Here is a 23,447-nt window from a genome sequence, read left to right on the forward strand (position 1 = left end):
CCTGCTGCTTATTCTGCCCATTTTTCTAATGGCTGGATTTTCTTTTATATTCCAGGACCACATCAATCTGGGGAAAAGAAATCTTTCCTTAAAACCACAACCTTAGAAACGTGTTCATTCTTTTCCAAGCTCTATTTTTAAGTTGTTTTAAAACAATAGTCTGATATTTTTCCAAAAGATCCTTAGAAAGGAAATGTGTCATTGCTTTCAGAGCCTAATAAATCTTTTCCAAACTTCTCCATGCTACCATTCCTGTGGAGGGCTTCTACCATCTATCTCCTCTGCACTTTTAGAGAAGCAAGGACTTGCATATAGCTGCAATATCTTCCAGGAACAGATGAGAAAAGGTATCTCCATATATGACTATGTTATACATATATAACTTACAGGGTATGCACGCCACTACCATCACTTTATTTATTTATTAAACAGAGTCTCACTCCATCACCCAGGCTGGAGTGGTACGGCACGAGTTCAGCTCACTGTAACCTCTGCCTCCTGGGTTCAAGCGATTCTCATGCCTCAGCCTCCCCAGCAGCTGAGATTACAGGCATGTGTCACCATGCCTGGCTAATTTTTGTATTTTTAGTACAGACAGGGTTTCACCATGTTGGCCAGGCTGGTCTTGGACTCCTGGCCTCAAGTGATCTGCCCGCCTCGGCCTCCCAAAGTGCTGGGATTACAGGTGTGAGCCACCGCACCTGGCCCCATGACTTTATTTGTTTATCATTGTTCAGCACTGTAGATGATTCATTTATTTTCCAAGTAAATAAAATTCCAAAATTGATTCTTTTTTATGCTAAATATTTCAGATTAAAATGTTTTTAAAATGTACTGCTGTGCAGGGAAAGCAAAGAAACAACTCAAAACAGTAACAAAATGCCACTTCTAGGGCTCTCATACTTCTTTGTCAGAATTGTAAATTAGAACTAACTATTTGGCAAGAATTTTGCTCCAATATAGAGAGAAACAAATACACCTGCCCAATAATAATGACAACAACACTAATGATAAACTTTGATTAAGGAATTCCAGGCTTGGAAATTGGTTCTATAGAAATCATTTAATAGAATAAAAAAAGAACTACAAATTTAAAAAACTTCATATAAGCTGTATCCAAGGAGTAAAAATGGGGAAAATATGTTAAAGAATGAAATGGGTTAATGATAGAGTAATTCAATAGCTTATATAATCATTACAAACAGTTATGAAGTCCTGGAGCCCCGATAAAATGTTTATGAAATGGTCAGCTTTTTTGTTCCTAAAAAAAAAAAAAAAACATAACACAGAGATTATTATAACCCTCAGAGATATTGCAGGTTTATCACAATAAAGCAAATGTCGCAACAAAGTGAGTCACACAAATTTTTGGTTTCCCATATGCAAGCTGTAGTTACACTATAGTCTGTTAAGTGTGCAGTAGCATTACATCTAAAAATCAATGTACATACCTTAGTTTTAAAATACTTTATTGCTAAAAAAAAGTTAACGATCATCTGAACCTTCAGCGAGGGGTAATCATTTTGCTGGTGGAGGGTCCTGCCTCAATGTTGATGCTGCTGATCCATCAGGATGGTTGTTGATGAAGGTTGGCGTGGCTGTGGCAACTTCTTAAAATAAGACAACCAAGAAGTTTGTTGCATCGATTGACTCTTCCTTTCCCAAAAGACTTCTCTGTAGCATGCAATGCAATTTAATAGCATTTTACCCATAATAGAACTTCTTTCAAAATTGGAGTCAATCTTCTTAATGCCTGCTGCTCCTCCATCAACTAAGTTTATGGAATATTCTAAATCTTTTGCTGCCATTTCAACAATGTTCACTGCATCTTCATTAGATGTCGATTCCATCTCAAGAAACCACGTTCTTTGCTCATCCATATGAAACTCTTTAAACATTCAGCTTTTATCATGAGATTACAACAATTCAGTCACATCTATATGTTCCACTTCTAATTCTAATTCTCTTGCTATTTCCACATCTGCAGTTACTGAAGGCTTGAACCCCTCAAAGTTATCCATGAGGGCTGGAATCAACTTCTTCCAAATTCCTGTTAATACTGACAGTTTAACCTTCTCTCAAGAATCATGAATGTTCTTAATGACATCTAGAATGGTGAATCCTTTCCAGAAGGTTTTCAACTTACTTTGCCCAGCTCTATCAGAGGCACTATCTACGGCAGTTATAGCCTTATAAAAACATTTTCTTTTGAGACAGGGTCTCCGTCGGTTACTCAGGCTGGAGTGCAGTAGCACAATCAAGGCTCACTGCAACCTATGCTTCCCAGGCTCCAGGGATCCTCCCACCTCAGGTTCCCCAGTAACTGGGACTACAGGCACACACCACGACACCTGGCTAACTTTTTTAAGGCTTTTATAAAGTCTCATTCTACTGCCCAGGCTGGTCACTCAAGTGATCCTGCCACCTCAGCCTCCCAAAGTGCTGAGACTACAACCATGAGCCAGTATGCCCAGCAAAAGTGTATTTTTTAAATCACAAAACTTGAAAATTGAAATTACTCCTTGATCCATGAGCTACAGAATGAGTGTTGTATTAGCAGGCATGAAAAACAACATTAATCTCATGGTATGTCTCCATCCTCAGAGTTCTTGGGTGACTAGATGCATTTTCAATAAGCAAATATACATACATTTACATATATATGTGTGTGTATTTCATATATATACAAATATGTGTGTGTGTGTGTGTGTGTATATATGTGTATTTTTGAAACAGAGTCTCACTCCATCACCCAGGCTGGAGTGCAGTGGCACAATCTCAGCTCACTGAAACCTCTGCCTCCTAGGCTCAAGCGATTCTCATGCTTCAGCCTCCTGAGCAGCTGGACTTACAGATGTGCAAAACTGTGCCTGGCTAATTTTTGTATTTTTAGTAGAGCCGGGGTTTTGCCATGTTGGCCAGGCTGGTGTCGAACTCCTGACCTCAAGTGATCTGTCTGCTTCGGCCTCCCAAAGTGCTGGTATTACAGGTGTGAGCCACCGTTTCCGGCCAACAAGCAATAATATTTTGAAAGGAATCTTTTTTTCTGAGCAGTAGGTCTCAACAATGGGCCTAAAATATTCAGTAAACCATGCTGTCAACACACATGTTGTCATCCAGGCTTTGTTGTTCCATTTATAGAGCACATGGCAAAGTAGACTTAACATAATTCTTAATGGTCTTAGGATTTTTGGAATGGTTAATGAGCAATGACTTCAACTTAAAGTTACCAGCTGCATTAGCCACAGAAGAAAGTCAACCTATCTTTCGGAGCTTTGAAGCCAGGCACTGACTTCTCTAGCTATGAAAGTCCTAGATGGCATCTTCTTCCAAAAGAATTGTTTGGTCTGCATTGAAAATCTATTGTTTAATGTAATTGCTTTTGCCAATTATCTTTGCTAGATCTTCTGGATAACTTGCTGCAGCTTCTACATTAGCACTTGATGCTTCACTTTGTACTTTTATGTTATGTAGACTGCTTCTTTCCTTAAACCTAATGTGCCAATTCTGCTAGCTTCAAACTTTTATTCTGTAGCTTCCTCACCCCTCTCAGGCTTCATAAAATCGAAGAGGATTAAGGCCTTGCTCTGGATGAGGCTTTGGCTTAAGAGAATGTGTGTCTAGAATGCAGGAACATTCTTGTGTGTGCCACAACAGTTCAGTGTTGTGAGCTTGCAGGAAGTTAAGCAGGAGGCTGGGCACGGTGGCTCATGCCTGTAATCCCAGCACTTTGGGAGATCGAGGTGGGCGGATCACCTGAGGTCAGGAGTTCACGACCAGCCTGCCCAACGTGGTGAAACCCCATCTCTACTAAAAATACAAAAATTAGCTGGGCATGGTGGTGGGTGCCTGTAATCCCAGCTACTGATCTTCTATTCAGATCACTAAACCTTTCTCCGTATCATCGATAAGGCTGTTTTGCTTTCTTATTCATGTTTTCACTAGATTAGCACTTTTAATTTCCTTCAAGAACTTTTCATTTGCATCCATAACTTGGCTGTTCGGTGCAAAAGGCCTAGCTTTCGGCCTGTCTCAGCTTTTGATGTGCCTTCCTCACTAAGCTTAATCATTTCTAACGTTTGATTTAGAGATATGTGACTCTTCCTTTCACTTGAACACTCAGAGGCTATTGTAGGGTTATTCACTGGCCTAATTTCAATATTGTTGTGTCTCAGGGAATAAGGAGGCCTGGGGGGAAAGGGGGAAAGGAGGGAGGGAGGGAAAGAGGGAGGGAGAGAGAGACAGACAGACAGACATAGGGTAACAGCCCGTTGATGGAGTATTCAGATCACACACACTATCATTTAAGTTTGCCATCTTATGTGGGCACAGTTTGTGGCTCCCCAAAACAATTACAATAGTAATATCAAAGATCACTGAACACAGACCACCACAACAGATATAATAATAAAGTTTGGAATATTGCAAGAATTACCAAAATGTGACACAGAGACACAAAGTGAGCACAATGTATTGGAAAAATGGCACAGATAGACTTGCCTGGTGCATGGTTGCCATAAACCTTCAATGTGTACAAAATGCAGTATCTGAGAAGCACAATAAAACAAGGTATGCTTGTATCAAATCATATAACTAAATTATGCAACCACACTACATCAGGCTGGGCAGGGCAGGTAGGGAGGCTGATAAAGGACAGGAGAAGGGGAGGAGAAGAGAACCCACCTCCAAGGCAGACAATGTCTTGGGCTCCTTGTGAGAACCCCAGAGAAAAGATGCGGAGGCTGAGTTCTGGCAGAACAGCAGGATACCTGCTGACCGACCTCCCCAGTGAGCCACAATTAAACACTTTGCGCAATGAGCCTTGAGGCACTTAGGGACTTATTTTATGTGATTTTCAAGAGTGGCTACCTAAAATTCTACATGTTAAAATGTTCCACTCCCTAAGAGTCTATCCTTTAAATTGCTGTCCCCACCAAAAGCAAAAACAGAAGTCATTGGAATCAGAAGCAATTTCAAATATAGTGGCACAACTTTCCTTTTTTCCATAAGGCAGATACCAGAGGCTTCAGTTGTCCATCGCTGAGTATACTCACCCTGGCCTATGCTGGCCTTCAAATGAACTTGTGCCTTGGGTCAGGCTTGGGATTCTGGAGCACCATCTGCCCCCAGTGAGTCTATTAGGGGATTCAACATGTCTGCAGATGTTATTGCTGGGGGGTGAGAGAGCCCCAGGACCAAAAAGGAGACATGGACCTGGACACCAGACTAGAGGTGCCTGGGTAGCCAGGGGCCTTGATAGCATCGTTCCCAAAGGAGCAGTGAGCAGAAGGCAGAGCCAGCGGAGCTGGCCAAGACATCAGATGCAGAAGGACAGTGAAGGAGAAGATGCTCCCAAAAGGCACCTAGCTCTTGGGCCTGAAAGTTATAAGGCAATAAACTGTGCCTCTCCATCAGCATGCGTCCCTGTCTAACTTCTTTTTTTTTTTTCTTTCTGTTTTTTGTTTTTTGTTTTTGAGACAGAGTTTTGCTCTTTATGCCCAGGCTGGAGTGTGATGGTGAGATCTCTTCTCACTGCAACCTCCGCCTCCCGGGTTCAAGCGATTCTCCTGCCTCAGCCCCTCTAGTAGCTGGGATTACAGGCACCCACCACCATGCCCAGCTAATTTTTGTATTTTTAGTAGAGATGGGGTTTCACCACGTTGGGCAGGCTGGTCTTGAACTCCTGACCTCAGGTGATCCGCCCACCTCGATCTCCCAAAGTGCTGGGATTACAGGCATGAGCCACCGTGCCCAGCCTCCTGCTTAACTTCCTGCAAGCTCACAACACTGAACTGTTGTGGCACACACAAGAATGTTCCTGCATTCTAGACACACATCAAGATTCATGAAAAGCAACTCTGTGATTTCCCACCTCCTTGCACCTCCCTGAACTTCCCTCTACCACCTTCTCTAAAAAAAATTTAAAAAAATAAAGATTCATGAAAAGCTTGTGGTCTGTTGAGAACGAGGTGCCACATCCTGATGGCAGGGATGACAGGCGCTTCTGCCTTCATTTTACACTTAAGGAAGCAGAAGCAAGGAGAGATACGATCTGAAAATCACACAAACCAACAGCAGCACTGCATCAGACTGACTTCAGTTAGTTGTTTGACTTTCTCTCTTATCAGAAGATGGTGAAAGTTCATCTTTAAAACATTATCAAAGTAAACAATTCAAAGCAAAGCAGCCTTACTTAAAAAAGTAAGTAAAACTTTTTTAAAGGCTTTTTAGAAATCCACACTTTATCCTCCAAAGCAGTAACTCCTAAACAATAAGGAAACAAGAAGCATTAAATTACTTTTTCCCCCCAAATAAATCAGAGTATGGAAAAGTTCAGGTCTAACTTCAAAGCTCACTTGGTTCAAAGAAATACTGACCTCTGTGCTAAATAGGAGTGGTGATTCCAACAAAGTCTCTCGCTACCTCCAGCTCTAGATTTAGCCCAATCTAGCTACAGCGTGCGATATTGTATGTAAGTGCCTGTGGTGAAACAATTTAAAACACAATGTGCTCAATTCTTTACTCCTCCCTGCATCCATGCTCCTTACAATCAGCCACTTTGCAGCTCTTTCCATCAAGAGATGGAATATATTTCTCTGAGCCTTGTTTTTGTTTTGAGACGGAGTCCGGTTCTGTCACCCAGGCTGGAGTGCAATGGCTTGATCTCGGCTCACTGCAACCTTCACCTCCCGGGTTCAGGCGATTCTCTTGCCTCAGCCTCCTGAGTAGCTGGGATTACAGGCATGCGCCACCACGCCAGGCTAAGTTTGTGTATTTTTAGTAGAGACGGGGTTTCACCATGTTGACCAGACTGGTCTCGAATTCCTGACCTCACGTGATCCGCCCTCCTTGGCCTCCCAGGCATGAACCGCAGCGCCTTGCCTATTTCTCTGAGCCTTGAATATGGGTTGCCTAGTGATGCTATGTTTAAAAAAAATGTGGCTGAATGGGGTGCTAGTACTGGGTCCAGAGGCCTGGTTTGCTCTCACTCCGTGTCTTGGAAGACTGCCACGTCACATGAACCACAGGGGCCAGCCTACCAGAGGACAAATGACGACATGGGAGAGAGCTCAACTGTCCCAGCTGAAGCCATCCTCGGCCCGCCTGTAGCAAGCTCACTCCCAGGCACGAGAAAGAGTCCAGCCAAGCTCAGCAGAGCTGGCCCACGGCTGGCCACAAGTATGAGTGAGCCTGGCTGAGGCCAGAAGCACTGCCTAGGTGACCTGTAGGCTCATGAACAATGACAAATCCCTGCTGTTTTAAGCCACTGAGTTTTGAGGTAGTTTGTTATGTAGCACGAGCTAACTGACACCATGCTTTCTGTTCCAAATAAATAATATACCTTTAAGAACCATAGGAATCTGAGGTTAAAATTAAAAATAAAAAGCATTTGGCATTTATTGAATGCCAAGGATTTTAAAGTAGATAGTACGAATAACTCCATTTCAACTCTTAATTGAAATACAGGATTCCCATTTTGCAAAAGTGCTAATTTGAATCCTTAAAAATGGAAGCAGTCACTGAAGTACAAAATAAAGTTATTACTCTTAAATATCATATAGTAATGTTTGTTATCCTGTCTACCAAGGATAAAACTTCTGTATGCTTTACCTTCCTATAGTAGATATATGAAAAGTGGAGTTATAACCACAGTTATGATTAAGAATAAAGTGTTTATTCCAGGGAGATTAATCTTTGATCTGCTGAAAGATATGCCTGATGATCATAATAAGTAGAAGGATTCCTTTTTATTTCTACTGTTAAACTCTATCAAAGAGCCAATTAAAAATAAGGTTAAAATACACTTAAGGGAATCACTAAGTCTTGAAAGCCTCATCTATTTAAGCCACAATACAGTAGGAGCAAAGATAGATTCAAGGTACAATTTTTTCCTCTGAAAAGCACTGGCTCACAAACCAGGAGGCATCTTGCAGGAGTCATTAATATTTTTCTTTCTTTTTTTTTTTTTTTTTTTTGAGACAGAGTCTTGCTCTGTTGCACAGGTTGGAGGCAGTGGCGTGATCTCAGCTCACTGCAGCCTCTGCCTCCCGGGTTCAAGCAATTCTCTTGCCTCAGCTTCCCAAGTAGCTGGGACTACAGGCATGCACTACCACACCCAGCTAATTTTTGTATTTTTAGTAGAGACAGGGTTTCGCCATGTTGGCCAGGCTGGTCTTGAACTCCTGGCCTCAAGTGGTCCACCTACCTCGGCCTCCCAAAGTGCTGGGATTACAGGCGTGAGCCACTGCACCTGGCCTAATTTTTTTTTTTTCCCCATACCAGAAAGGACAATGGAAATATTTTTAAACCTGTAATTCCATAAGGATATACATTTGGGTTCAATACATATTTTCTAGTATGTATTACCAGTATGAGTACCTTTTTTTTTTTTTCTTTTTCTTTTTTTTTTTTTTTTTTTTTTTTTTGAGACAAAGTCTCACTCTGTCACCCAGGCTGGAGTGCAGTGGTGCAATCTCGGCTCACTGCAAGCTCCACCTCCTAGGTTCATGCCATTCTCCTGCCTCAGCCTCCCGAGCAGCTGGGGACTACAGGTGCCTGCCACCACGCCTGGCTAATTTTTTGTATTTTTAGTAGAGACAGGGTTTCACCGTGTTAGCCAGGATGGTCTCGATCTCCTGACATTGTGATCCGCCCGCCTCGGCCTCCCAAAGTGCTGGGATTACAGGCATGAGCCATGGCGCCGGGTCGATTACCTTGAAATTGATGTCCACACTTTAATAAGCAGACTCAACTAGCACATAATTATTTCTATAAAATCACACCAAGTTCTACCTGGCCTGAAACAGCAACATCTCTGAAACTGAATATCTTCTTTAAACTTTCTCAAAAACACTCCCTAATCACTCCAAAAACAGCTAAATTAAAGCAATTTAACCATCCTTAAATTCTAAACTGATAAAAAGAGATCATTCAATTAATCATTTTAAAAGGGCATACTATATGTTACAAATTAAGTCCAAGGTCCTGATTTCTTTTAAACTCTGGGCAAACAGTAATTCTGAGAAAATCTGATTTTCTGGTCATTCTTAGGGATGCTGATACTATTTCAAATCTTGGTAAATCTGTGAACATTTCTGTCACCTATAGCAAAGGATATTTTTTCCTAGTCTGACAGTACCTCCAGGGGATACAGGAAAAAAAAAAAGTGTACTTCTGGCATGCTAGATGGTTTCTATAACATTAAGACGTTTGCCTGAAAGGGGGAAGGAACAACATAGCTATCAGTGCCATCTGTTTTTATCGAATAAATAGCAATTTCCTTCCAACGAGTCTCTGGAATTCTGCCCTGTTCATTCTTGCTGCAAAAAGAAGTCTTTCTCCTTTGGTAACAGGGAGAGAAAATGTTAGATTGTTATTGAATTTATTCTCTAAATTAAAAGGCAGAGAAACCAGCCTCATTTTGTAGAGAAGAATTAGATTGGCTGAGAAAAACAGAAATTTCCATCCCCTCCCACAGGACAGCTTCAAGGGTCTGTGACCAAGAATTAGACTGCTGATGTCGCCACAGGCAGATTTTATCCAGGGAGGAAGCCACTGGGTGGCCCCAGCATTTGCACCCCCTTTAAACAAATATCACCCTTCCAGAAGCCAGATTGGCTGAAAACCTGCAGATTTTTTTTTTTTTTTTACTCCAAACCATTCTTGCTGTAATCTTTTCACTGTTAGCATAAAAATATTTTTTTGTGATCCTTGTGCCATCAAGAAGCCTAGAAACCACTCTAATCACTGAAGAGCAGGAATAATCTAGACAGGCTGGAGTCCACGGAGGATCTAGGCAACACTTTCTTACATTACAAAGTCTGGCCAGGCACAGTGGCTCAGACCTGTAATCCCAGTACTCTGGGAGGCCGAGGTGGGAGGATCACTTGAGCCTAGGGGCTTGAGACCAGCCTGGCAACATACCAAGACCCTGTCTCTACAAAAAATAAAAATAAATTAGCTGGGCATGGTGGCACACGTCTGTTATCCCAGCTACTTGGCAGACTGAGGCTGGAGGATCACTTGAGCCCACGAGTTCAAGACCAGCCTGGGCAACATAGTGAGACCCCCCCCATCTCTACAAAAAAAATCAAAAATTAGCAAGGAGTGGTGGTACATGTCTGTGGTCTCAAACTCAGGAGGCTGAGGTGGAAGGATCGTTTGAGCCCAGGAGGTGGAGGCTACAGTGAGCTCTGATTGTGTCACTGCACACCAGCCTGGGAGACAAGAGTGAGACCCTGCCACAAAAAAAAAAAAAAAAAAAAGTCTCGAACCCTATCCATGGCCTAGAAGTCTTAAAACACAAATTAAAGGAATCACAAAGAAGCACAGTTTCTAATAAGGAATAACAGCCTTTTTTTTTTTCTTTCTTTCTTTTTTTTTGAGAAAGAGAATCTCACTCTGTCACCCAGGCTGGAGTAAAGTGGCACAATCTCAGCTCACTGCAACCTCCGCTTCCCATGTTCAAGCAATTCTCCTGCCTTAGCCTAAGGAGTAGCTGGGACTACAGGCGCACAACACCTCACCCAGCTAATTTTTGTATTTTTAGTAGAGATGGGGTGTCTCACCACATTGGCCAGGCTGGTGTCAAACTCCTGACCTTAAGTGATTCACCCACCTCGGCCCCGCAAAGTGCTGGGATTACAGGCGTGAGCCACCGCGCCCAGACAGTGGCCTACTTTTAGATTACGTTCCACGCTTCTTTTTCCCTAACAGATTTGTTGACTGATTCAAACTAACACTTGAGACATTACTATAAGCTTTACACTGTTTTTCATGTTAGAAAAATTTTATTTTATTTTTTTAATTTTTGAGACAGAGTCTCACTCTTGTCACCCAAGCTGGAGTGCAAGGGTACTATCTCAGCCCACTGCAACCTCCACCTCCCGGGTTCAAGCGATTCTCCTGCCTCGACCTCCCCAGTAGCTGGGATTACAGGCATCTGCCACCATGCCTGGCTAATCTTTGTATTTTTAGTAGAGATGGGGTTTCACCATGTTGGCCAGGCTGGTCTCCAACTCCTGACCTCAGGTGATCCACCTGCCTCGGCCTCCCAAAGTGCTGGGGTTACAGGCGTGAGCCACTGCGCCCAGCCAGAAAAAGTTTAATTAGTAAAGACAAATATGTAAATGAGTAACAATAACAATATAATGTGGTAAGAGCTATGAGGACAGAAAAAGGGTAGATTAATGTTAGGGAGTGGGGATGGTGGTATAGTGGGTTGGGGGATTTGGCAAACATTGCACAAGAAGTCCTAATGGATGAGAAGGAGTTAATCAAGCAAATGAAACTGAGAAGAGGGTTTCGGCGAGGGAGAACAGCACAGCAGGACGAAGCCTCTATGGGACACTGCAGGTATCCCAGGAATTCCATACTAGGCTGTATTTTCTATAAACCATAACCTAGAAACCAAAAATGCCCCCATCAATACTGGTTGCACTATAAGCACCCTCATCTCCCCATTAACCTTTGCAACTGGACTCTACTGACGCTAAGTGTCTAAATCAAGTATAAAGACGAGGAGAAAGAGAAAAAAAATCCACACAGGTGACTTTTTACTTAAAATTTCTTTGACGGTGATCTGCTGTAGATTCACCTTGACCTTGAAGGGAAGTGTTTTGAGCAAAGTAGTATGTGGTTGACAAAGAAAAATGAATAAAGAGATTATTTCACCATGAAGTATGACAAAAATACATCATGAAATCAGTATATATGTGCTAATAATGTCTTAACAACTCTCAGAAAGATTTGCTGAGCATACTTTGTAGAGAGGGAAGATGAATACCTAAATTCTAGAGACAAATATCATTCATTATATTACAATCTGCTTCTTAGGAAAGAACTAGCAGATTATTAAAGCTAAACACAGCAGAGGAAATGTCTACTGTGCAGAAATGGTTAAGTCTGTATCATTCAACCAGTAGCTAGTTATGCAGTACCTGGTGGAGTACAGACTATGTGGGAAGATAAGATGAATAAACACAAAGCAACAGGAACTAATACCTAATTGTAATTAACTAGGCATCATCAGTAATATACTAGGAGTGTTGAAGGAAGCTCAGAAAGGACAGAGAATGATGGACTGGGAAGAATTATTCAATGGAGGACGTGGAACTTGAAGTGGATCTAGGAGATGAAGGAGGGTCTGAATACAGGAGAGAGGGCAAGTGAGGTTCCTGGTGAGGGAGGCAAAGGCACCCAGGTGGGAAATGTACCAGGTGTGAGTGGGACAGAACACACACTGACTTCACTGGACACAAAAGAACCATAATAAACGAGAGATAGAAGGTGGAAATAAAGCTTAGCAGGGAGCAGTTATGGGGTTCCCAAAGTCCTTTTTTTTTTTTTTTTTTTTGGGACAGAGTCTTGCTTTATTGCCCAAGCTGGAGGGCAGCAGCATGATCTTGGCTCACTGCAACCTATGCCCCTTGGGTTCAAGCAATTCTCGTGCCTCAGCCCAGCTTCTTGGGAGGATTACAGGCATGTGCCCCTACACCTGGCTAATTTTTGTATTTTTAGTAGAGACAGAGTTTGACTATGTTGGCCAGGCTGGTCTCTAACTCCTGGCCTCAAGTAATCTGCCTGCCTCAGCCTCCCCATGTTCTGTGATTACAGGCATGAGCCACCGCGCCCGGCCCCCAAAGTCCTTTTACAGACATGATTAAATAAGGAGCTAATGAAAGGTCATGAGCAGGAAAAAGACACAATAAAAGCCTAGTTAAAGATAGGAGATTAGTGGGACAGATCCAAGTACAGTATGCTGGAACTCAGGGAAGCCAGTTAATAGGCTTTGAAAAATGAGGTTTAAAAGATGATGAGGACAAACACTAGGGTAATTATGGGCAGGTGGGCAGAAAAAAGTTCCCACAGCAGGCCTGATGCTGCTGTGTCCTTAGAAAGTCTTGCTTGCAAGGTTGGCCCTTGGCAGGTGTCTGGGACCTTGTTTATCCAGAGGGGACCTCACCATTCCCTAACTCCTAAGAATGGCTCACTGTGCTTCATGCCTGTATAAAATATGTGGTTTATGTTGACCACCTACCTTCCTTCTGAGAGTTTGGAATTTTGGAACATTAGCCAAGGGCGCCTACATGACCAGCCTCTAACACTGAATAAAGTCTCTAAGGAGCTTCCCTGATAAACAATATTTCACACATGTTGCCTTAATTCAATCTGAATTAGCATGTCCTGTGACTCCACAGGAAGAGGACTCTTGGAAGCCTTGTGTCTGGTTTCCTCTGGATTTCACCCCATGTGCTGATTTTGTTTTGCGTCTTTTGGCTATGATAAATCACAGCCATGCGTATGACTATAATGTGTCAATCTTTCTAGTGAATCAATGAACCCGATCTTGAGGATCTCAAATATAGCAGGGGAAAGATGTCTAAGTGAAACTAATCACTGACATGACCTGCAAGTAACCACATATGGAAATAAAGAAAAGGCACGACTCAAAGGCAGTTCTAAGAATTTAGGATTGTAAATAACCCCTCAAATGGTATTGTCCTATTCAAACAGGAAAAATTTTTTTATTTTCACTTATGCACATGCACACACAAACATGCATACAGAATAAGTAGAAACATATTACTCTTTCATAAGATTAAAGTAATAAAATGCAAAATAAGTGGAAATGAAAATAATAATAATAGCTAACACTTGTATAGTGCTTTCTCTGTGCCAGTCTTTAAGATTAAAGCAATTAAATAGAAAATAAATGGGAATGAAAACAGTAACAGCTAACACTTGCATAATGTTTTCTCTGTGCTAGGCACTGTTCCACGTGGTTTAAGTCACCTAATCCTCACAAAACTCTGTAAAGCAGGTACAAAATGGACTCATGTCCCTTTTGCACATGAGACAACTGTGATACAGTGAGGTTAAATAACTTGTCTAACATCACAGGGCTGGGATTCAAACTGAGGCATTCTGGCTCCCAAGCCTTTGTTCTTAACTATGCTATAAAAAGAAAATGATTGTAACAATGAAGGATCACTCTAACAATACAGGAGTAAATGTGTGGCCACCCAGGCTTCCTGCCTTCTCAAGTCTTCAGTTTATTTTATAACACAAATTAAAGTCTACTTTTAGGCTCTGCATGACAATGAAAATACAGCAGTTAACATCCTGGTTTTCTGTATTAACTAATGAATTCCAGCTATGTCAGCCTTCCTCCCAGGCATAACACTTAAAAATCAAGTTATTTATTTAAGATTGTTTCTATGTGAACAATTGGTAAATACACAAATTTTTCCCCAAACCATCTTAATAAACTTAGATATATCTAAGTGGAAGCAAATATATTACATATTTGGTATAATTTTTAAAAAAGGAAAATGCTAAAAAAATCTAAAAGTTGGTTTTCTGTAATCTTTACTCTTTCCCAGCCTAAGTGCAACATCTTAAAACATTTTAAATCACATGAGATTTATCTTTAACTTGGGACAAACAAAATTGAGTTTCCTGCAGAAACCAATCTTGGCCTACGAGCCCCTAATGCAACAGTATAAGTACGTCCATCCACAAACTCTATTTCTCAAAAGTGAAGACAGTAGGCCTATAGCCTTAACTTATCTATAAGGCTTTATAAAGCTTTTACCTTTTAAAAATTGTATCATTCAATCAACTGACTGTCTACATTTTTGGTGCAGTCCACAGCAAAAAAGTCCAAAAAGCAAACATACTGGTTCCTACTGTCTCACCATTTTAGTTCTGTTCTAAAGGCAGAGTCTTATTTTCTGTTTCCCCTACCAGGGAAGTCACCACTGTAGTTCAAATTCTTAAACTTAAATTTAAATTAAAGAGCTTAAGGTAATTATTACTTCAGCAAAATCCTAATGACTTCATACAAGAAGTAGTACCATTTTCTATTAACCATTCACGAGACATTAATCCATAAAGGTTTCTAAGCAGAACCCTAAGCTGACCACCCAAACCACTAATGACCTGTGACTCCCACGTGTAATGGCATTAAGCTTTGATATTCCACATTGGCTTAATACTCTTTGGAGTGCTGACCGTATCTAGCTTTGTCATATGCAGTTTGATTACAGTGAACTAGGTGGCTATCTGTGAATGACCCCAGGTAAATATATCCCAGAAGGTGACCAAAAAAAGAGGATAAAATGTAAGCAGTATCTTTTTTTGAGACAGGGTTTTGGTCTGTCACCCAGGCTGGAGTGCAGTGGCACAATCTCAGCTCACCTCAACCTCCGCCTACCGGGCTCAAGTGATCCTCCCGTCTCAGTCTCCCAAGTAGCTAGGATTACAGGTGCACACTACCATGCCTGGCTAATTTTTGTATTCAGTATTCTTTCTTGGTGGTTGTACATAGGCAAGCACAGTGACAAATAACCCTCCTTTCTTGTAGAGCCGTGGTTCTAAGTGTGGTCCCTGGACTAGCAGCATCAGCATCAACGTCACCTGGAAACTTGGCAGAAATGCCAACTCTCAGGCCCCACCTGACTTTCCAAATCAGAAACTCCGGGGGTGGGGTCCAGCAACCCGAATTTCAACAAGATCCCCAGGTGATTCTGATGCACACTCAAGTTAAAGAACCAGTGTTCTAGAGAGGCCAGATAAGTACATGAAGCCTGGACTGGGGTTTCTCAATATCAGCACTATTGACATTTGGGGCTCAATAATCCTTTGGTGTGGGGCATAACAGGATACTCAGATGCATCCCTACCCTCTACCTAGATGCCAGTATTAGTTACATACAGTATTAGTCCGTTTTCACACTGATAAACACATACCAGAAACTAGGTAATTATAAACAAAATGAGATTCAATGGACTCACAGTTCCATGTGGCTAGGGAGGCCTCACAATCATGGTGGAAGGCAGAAGGCATGTCTTACATGGTAGCAGACAAGAGAGAAACAGGAACCAAGCCAAAGGGGTTTTCCCTTGTAAAACCATCAGATCTCCTGAGACTTACTCACTGCCACGAGAACAGTATGGGGGAAACTGCCCTCATGATTCAATTATTTCCCACTAGGTCCCTCCCACAACACATGGGAATTATGGGAGCTACAATTCAAGATAAGATTTGGGTGGGGACACAGCCAAACCATATCACCTCCCCCACATCATGACAACCAAAAATGTCTCCAGATATTACCAAATGTCCCCTGGGGGGCAAAACCACTCCTGGCCCAGAACCACTGGCCTAGATTTTACAAAAGTGGACACTAACTTCAGGAAAACCTTCATACCTTTCACTTTTCTTCTCAAAATGCTCTCAGCTAGTTCTCACTGCTTTTAGCGTTTGTAAAATGAATTTACTTCAGCTGGACCCTACTTTAAATGTAAAAAGCTACTGGCTCATGCCTGTAATCCCAGCACTTTGGGAGGCTGAGGCGGGTGGATCACGAGGTTAGGAGTTCAAGACCAGCCTCGCCAAGACGGTGAAACCCTGTCTCTACTAAAAATACATAAGTTAGCTGGGTGTGGTGGTGGGTGCCTGTAATCCCAGCTACTCGGGAGGCTGAAGCAGGAGAATCGCTTGAAACTGGGAGGCAGAGGTTGCAGTGAGCCAAGATCACGCCACTGTGACGCATGCAGTAAATAAAGATTACAAACAGTCTCATTTATTCAGGCCAAATTTTAGCACCAAACGAGTTTTCAGGTCCAATTTACACACACACATACACATTTCTGACGTTTAGAATGCACTAAATTTTGGAACTGCTGATAAGAGAAGGTGACTGTACCTACCTTACAGGGAGGGAGTGTGAGGACTGGATCCAATAACACATAAGGTCCAATTCTGTACTCGTAGAGAAAAGGGACTTTCAACAGGTTAGCTATTGTTATTTCTAAATTAAAAATTCCGATCATATCATTTGCTTGTTTTGAACTCTTTGATGGTTCTACACTGCCTGCAAAATAAGGTCCAAATTCCTTATTTCTTTTTTTTTTTTTTTTTTTTTTGAGACAAAGTTTTGTTCTTGTTGCCCAGACTGGAGTGCAGTGGCATGATCTCAGCTCACTGCAACCTCCGCCTCCCGGGTTCAAGTGATTCTCCTGTCTCAGCCTCCCAAGTAGCTGGGACCACAGGTGTGTGCCACCATGCCCAGCTAATTTTTGTGGGTTTTTTTGTTTTTGTTTTTTGAGACGGAGTTTCACTCTTGTTGCACAGGCTGGAGGGCAATGGCATGATCTCGGCTCACTTCAACCTCTGCTTCCTGGGTTCAAGTGATTCTCCTGCCTCAGCCTCCCAAGTAGCTGGGATTACAGGCATGTGCCACCACGCCCAGCTAATTTTGTATTTTTAGTAGAGATGGGGTTTCTCCATGTTGGTCAGGCTAGTCTCAAACTCCTTACCTCAGGTGATCCACCCGCCTCGGCCTCCCTAAGTGCTGGAATTACAAGTGTGAGCCACTGCACCCAGCCAATTTTTGTATTTATAGTAGAGATGGGGTTTCACCATGTTGGCCAGGCTGTTCTTGAACTCCTAACCTCAGGTGATCTGCCTGCCTTGGCCTCCCAAAGTGCTGGGATTACAGGCGTGAGCCACCGCACTTGGCCCCCAAAAACTTTTTTTTTTTTAATTTAAAAAACAAAACAAAACTGGACACTGGTCCTTCCAGCTCTCAGTCCTCTCTGTTGCTATTGTCACTGCCCACCTTTTGCTCTGGTCACTTAGAAATAGCTATGGTTCTTTCCCTCTTACAATTCCCTCCTGTCCTTTCCTCCTTCCTCTGCCTGGGATGAGGGTGCATCCCTCCTTCCTTTCTAGATGCCACTCCTCTATCCATGAAGACCAGCTCAACGACCTTCTGTAGGAGGCTGTCCCCAAACCCCGGCCCCAGCCCAAAGAGCCTCCTCTTCCTGTGTCTTCCCAGCACTGGATGCTGAATACATAGGGGCCATCTCTTCACTAGACTGTTCAGCCCTTGGGAAACAGCAACTTAGCTGTCAGCTGTCTCTCCCCTACAGGTCTAGCATGGGCCCCACACACGTGCTGGGATTACAGGCGTGAGCCACCTTGCCTGGCCAAGGTAGTGTGGCTTTTGACCCCTGTTGTATCCTCAGGGCCTGACACTCAATAAAAAAGCTTTTTCTAAATGAATGAGTAAATGAGTGAAGAACATGACACATATTTATGACAATGTGAAAACAAACCACCATGGCTAACACCAAGAAAAAACCCATGCCCATGTGCTTTCATTACATCTCATGAAGTGTAGCACCTACTAAAAAGGTTGTTCTCCCTTCAAGGAAGTTGCAAGAGCCTGAACACAACAGAAACCTCAAACGCCAACCCCATCCTGGTCCAGTCATCTACCTGGGCTCTGCAATAACAGTGGTGCACGAGTGAAAAAGTGAGCAGATGCAAGCTCCCCCAGAACGTTTCAGTCCCAGAGCAGCTTAGTAATCACTTTCCAAAAACATTTATCAGCACTGCTCCTGACCAGCAATCTCAAATATTTAGCAACTTACCCAACACGCATGATTCATGAATAAAATATTTGACCGAATAAAGGCTGCTAACTTTTTTTTTTTTTTGATACGGAGTCTGGCTCTATCGCCCAGGCTGGAGTGCAGTGGCACAATCTTGGCTCACTGCAAGCTCTGCCTCCCAGGTTCATGCCATTCTCCTGCCTCAGCTTCCCGAGTAGCTGGGACTACAGGCGCCTGCCACCACACCTGGCTAATTTTTGTATTTTTAGTAGAGACTGGGTTTCGCCGTGTTAGCCAGGATGGTCTCGATCTCCTGACCTTGTTATCCACCCGCCTCGGGCTCCCAAAGTGCTGGGATTACAGGCATGAGCCACTGCGCCTGGCCAAAGGCTAACTTTTAAAGAGTGTTGTCTGCATCTACGTTCACATCATGCAGGAGTCATTATTCTGGCCGGACACCAGTGGATCATGCTTGTAATCCCAACACTTTGGGAGGCCAAGGCGGGTGGATCACGAGGTCAGGAGATCGAGACCATCCTGACCAACATGGTGAAACCCTGTCTCTACTAAAAATAGAAAAATTAGCCGGGCGTGGTGGCAGGCGCCTATAGTCCCAGCTACTCAGGAGGTTGAGGCAGGAGAATCGCTTGAACCTGGGAGGCGGAGGTTGCAGTGAGCCAAGACCATGCCACTGCACTCCATCCAGCCTGGGTGACAGAGCAAGCCTCCATCTTAAAAAAAAAAAAAAAAAAAAAAGTCATTATTCTGTCCTTGTCTTTTTCAGGTCCCCATCTTCTCCCCATGTCTCATGCACTCGATCTCTCTCACTCCTTTCTGCTTTACAGACCCACACCCAGGTCCTACCAATCACTCCCCTCCTTGTTGGAAGTCAGCTACAGGTGAACCAGCAGGGAGAGGCCACTGCCTGCTCACAATCAGCTCATTATCTAATTGAGGAAAAAGGCACAAGCTCACTCAAAAGCAAAATCCAAAGGACCAACAGGAGTTGGGGGCTTCAGGCTTTTTCTTCCCATTCAGGATAGTGTCAATGTCACTTCAAAAGGTATAATTACAAAAGGCTAGAGACTACGCCTTCAGCTTTAAGAGAATAGCAGTACCTTCCATCCTCCAGAAAGCTTTTGGACTTGTGGACTATCCCTATTTAAGACGGCTCATTGCATCAAGGAAACACAGTTTCATTCAATAAACATCAGTCATTTCCTTCAAATTCCCACCGGAAAGCTACTGACATTGTAAACCTTTAGGATTTGAAAGACGCTAAAGTTTAAAGTCGAATCATAAATACTGTTCCAATCCAATCACTCAGGCCCAGAGCTGGTGGGAGTCCTGGATTGCATTTCCGGCTTCACCAGTATCTCTGTAACTTAGTAGCAAGCTACACCTCCACCAGCCTCGGCTTCCTCTTAGGAGAAATGAGAAAACTGGACCCAATCAGTGTTTCCCAAAAGCATGGTGGGCGTCCAATGCAAGATGTCACAGTGCAAGAGAGGACTCTGTGTGCATGCCAATTAACATGTTTTAGTTATTAGTTTACTCTGTCTGGTGAGTAATGTTAGTTTTCCTAATAAATAAAATTTCCTTTTAAAATAAATGCATCCAAATATTTTTAAAAATGAGTCACTTTCACAAAAACCTATTTAGTAAATAAGAGTTCAGGTGATTCTAGCAGCCGTGGCAAAAATAACTGATCTAGAGGCCTGGCGTGGCGTGAAATCCCTGAGTACAGGAGGAGGAAGAGAGCGAAGGCGGCTGGAGTTCCTCGCAAAGAAGCAAGCCCCGGGCACCAGGGTCCGCAGTGACCAGCCGCCGGTCCTCCACGCTTCCAGAGGAGACGATTTGGAACTGACCCGGGAGGGCCAAGAAACACCTTCCGAGTACCAGGCTAAACCCCGCCAGGGAGAGAGACCGGGACGAAGGTCCCAGGCTAGTGCGACACCGCAGGTCGGGGTTCCCTGGTTGGAGGAGCGCGGTGGGCTGGGAGGGGCGCGTTGGTGCGCACTGGAACAGGGGTCCTCGGCTTGAGCAGCGCGGTGAGACAGAGTTCCCGCGCTGGAGGGGCGCGGTGAGACAGGGGTCCTGGGCTGGAGAGGTGCGTTGGGGCGCACTGGAACCGGGGTCCCGGGCTTGAGTGGCGCGGTGGGACAGAGTTCCCGGGCTGGAGGGGCGTAGTGGGACAGAAGATCCGGGCTAGAGGGGCACGGTGGGACGGAGCTCCCGGGATGGACGGGCGCAGTGGGACAAGGGTCCCGGACTGGAGGGGCGCGTTGGGGAGCATTGGAACAGGGGTCCTGAGCAGGAGGGGCGAGGTGGGCTGGGAGGGGCGCGGTAGGGCGCACTGGAACAGGGGTCCTGGGCTGGAAAGACACGTTGGAACAAGGGTCCCGGGCTTGGGCGGCGCGGTGAGACGGAGTTCCCGGGCTGAAGGGGCGCGGTGGGACAGGGGATCCGGGCTGGAGGGGCGCGGCGAGACCGGGGTCCCAGGCTGGAAAGGTGCAAGTCGAGGCTGGAGGACCGGCGGGAGGGAACCGGGAACCCGGCGGAGCTAAGGGGCGCAGAGTGGGGGTGGGGCCGTGCTGCCGGGGGAGCCCCCTCACGCAGGAAGGACCGGGGCCGCGGACCCCACCGCCCCCACACCCCGTCGTCGCGGAGTTCGGGCCGCCCCGGCTGCGCCCGGGCCCTACCTGTCCTCGCTGGCCGTGATCACGCCGTCCTCCTTGGGGATGAGCAGCGCGGCCGTGACGGCGTCCTGGTGCCCCTCGATCTTGCTCAGCAGCACCGGGCGACTGCTCTGCGGCCTGGAGTGGATTTCGGCCGCCATGTTCGCGCGGCGACGGCGGCGGCCTCCTCGGCAGGCAGCCCATCAGCTGACGGCTGGGCGGGCGGGGACGCGCCGGTTTCCCTTCGGCTGCTGGGGCCTCTTGGGCGCCGCGCCGCCGTAAGCCCCCGAGTGCTGCCGCCGCACCGCCCGTATTGCCTGGGGATGCCGCGCAAGCTGAAAGTCTGTGGCTGGGAGAGGATGGCACAGGGCGCCTGCGGAGAAATGGGGAAAGTAAGGAAGGTTTAAAAGTAAAGCCATTCACCCAGGAATAAATTGAGCACCTGGAGGGGACAAGGAATTGTCCCCCAAACCAGAGATTTCAGAAATTACAATACTACATTTCATCCATTTGAAGAAGCCATTGTTTGAAAGGCACACACTTTCAGAAATGTTAAAATGTGAAAAAATATAGTGCATCTTAGAATCTTTGAACTACAATAGATAGCACTCACTGAGTGGTGACCATATGCCAGGCATTAACTCAGTGTCTTTGCATCTCATTTAATACTGATAATCTTAAGAGATGAAACAGATGCTCTTGTATTCCCATTTTAGAGATGAGAAAACAACCAGAGAAGTTTGATCACTACCTTAAGGTTGCATAGCTATGAGAGGGAAAAAAGCAGCCCTTGATCTCCAGGAGCTGCCTGGTACTATCAGCTGAGCTTTGGTGTTGCTAGGAAGTGTTTGCTTCCTGTGGAACATAAACATCAGACGAGGCCACTCCATAATCACATCTAAACACGGCCAAAATATGAGCGATGTACAAGCCACAGAAATTACCAAACATCCCCCTATCCTGGCTAATATGAGTGACTCTTATTTCTTTATTAATTATAATGTTAACCGCTATCTAGTCTTCCTCCATTTAGATAAGATTTATTAAGATATGCAACCTTAGAATTATACGCATTTCCTGACAACATCCAGTCCAGAGGAGAGCCTCTCTTCCTTAAGCTCTCCCAGGTCACCTAACACAAACACAAATCCTATAATAAAACTGTCCTAACATCCCTTTACCCAGACACCTCACCATTCCCAATGGTGTGTCTTCTCCCTCCAACAAGCAATCAACCCCATTTGTTCCTGGTGGTTTTTGGCTAGAGGTCATTGACAACCAGTAAGTTCAAGAGCCAAAATTTGGACTCAGGAAGTCAATGACTCCAAACTTCTGCCCCACTATATTATTCTGACACCTGAATTGCAGAATTGCATTAGAACCGTACTATCCACATGACTATAGAGCACTTGAAATGTGGCTTGTCCAAACTGATTTTGGACAAGCAAAATACTACAAGATTTTATAGACTTAGCACAAAACAAAAAAGATGTAATATAGTTCATCAATAATTGTTACAATGATTACATGTTGAAATGATACTATTTTGGATATATTGAGTTAGATACTATTAAAATTAATATGACCTGCTTATTTTTTTAAGGTAGCTAATAAAAACTTTAAATTATGGATGTGAATCACATGGTACTTCTATGTACAGTGATTTACTAGAACTTTCTTTTTGTTTTTGTTTTGTTTTGTTTTTGTTTTTTGAGACAAACTCACTCCGTCACCCAGGCTGGAGTGCAGTGATGCGATCTCGGTTTACGGCAATCTCCGCCTCCCAGGTTAAAGGGATTCACCTGTCTCAGCTTCCCGAGTAGCTGGGATTACAAGCACCTACCACCATGCCTGGCTAATTTTGTATTTTTACTAGAGACGGGGTTTCACCATGTTGGCCAGGCTGGTCTCAAACTTCTGCCCTCAAATCATCTGCCCACCTCAGCCTCCCAAAATGCTGGGATTACGGGCAGGAGCCACCATTGTACTAATACTTTCTCATGATGAAGTTATTAACAAACATTCATGAATTCATTTATTCCTATATTCAACAGACATATATCGCACACTTACTATATGCTGTATGCTGATGAGATTAATAAGACATGGTTCTTGTGAGGCTGTACAGTGTAATGACTAGACACGCTACTGAACAACTTTGTTTAATCAACCAACATCTCCCAAGTGCCTGCTGTGAGCCAGGTGCCATTCTAAATGCAGCAGTGCTCAAGAGAGACAAAAATCCCTCTGCTGTTAGAACTTACATCCCAGTGAAGGAAACAGATAGTAAACTAAATTATATATTAGAAGATGTTCAATGCTATTAAATGCTATGGAGAAAATAAAGCAGGGAAGGGTGATAGGG

The 23,447-nt window shown here is 44.0% G+C and overlaps 1 protein-coding gene across 3 annotated transcripts in view; it reads right to left on the bottom strand.

The window, feature by feature from the left end:
• Positions 1-21,370, bottom strand: part of WDFY1 (WD repeat and FYVE domain containing 1) — a 97,959-nt gene extending 76,589 nt beyond the window's left edge. For 2 of the 3 annotated variants that reach the window (XR_010109548.1, XR_010109547.1), the window contains exon 1: positions 21,107-21,330. Coding sequence is in view for 1 of the 3 variants with exons in the window: in XM_003818682.5 (XP_003818730.1) it covers positions 21,107-21,243 (137 nt within the window). In the remaining 2 variants the exon portion in view is untranslated. Of the gene's footprint in view, positions 1-21,106 lie in introns of all 3 variants that reach the window. The other variant, XM_003818682.5, reaches the window with a different exon arrangement.
• Positions 21,371-23,447: the final 2,077 nt, after the last annotated feature.

The sequence above is a fragment of the Pan paniscus genome, chromosome 13 (genome assembly GCF_029289425.2).
Source record: "Pan paniscus chromosome 13, NHGRI_mPanPan1-v2.0_pri, whole genome shotgun sequence".
NCBI lineage: Eukaryota > Metazoa > Chordata > Mammalia > Primates > Hominidae > Pan > Pan paniscus.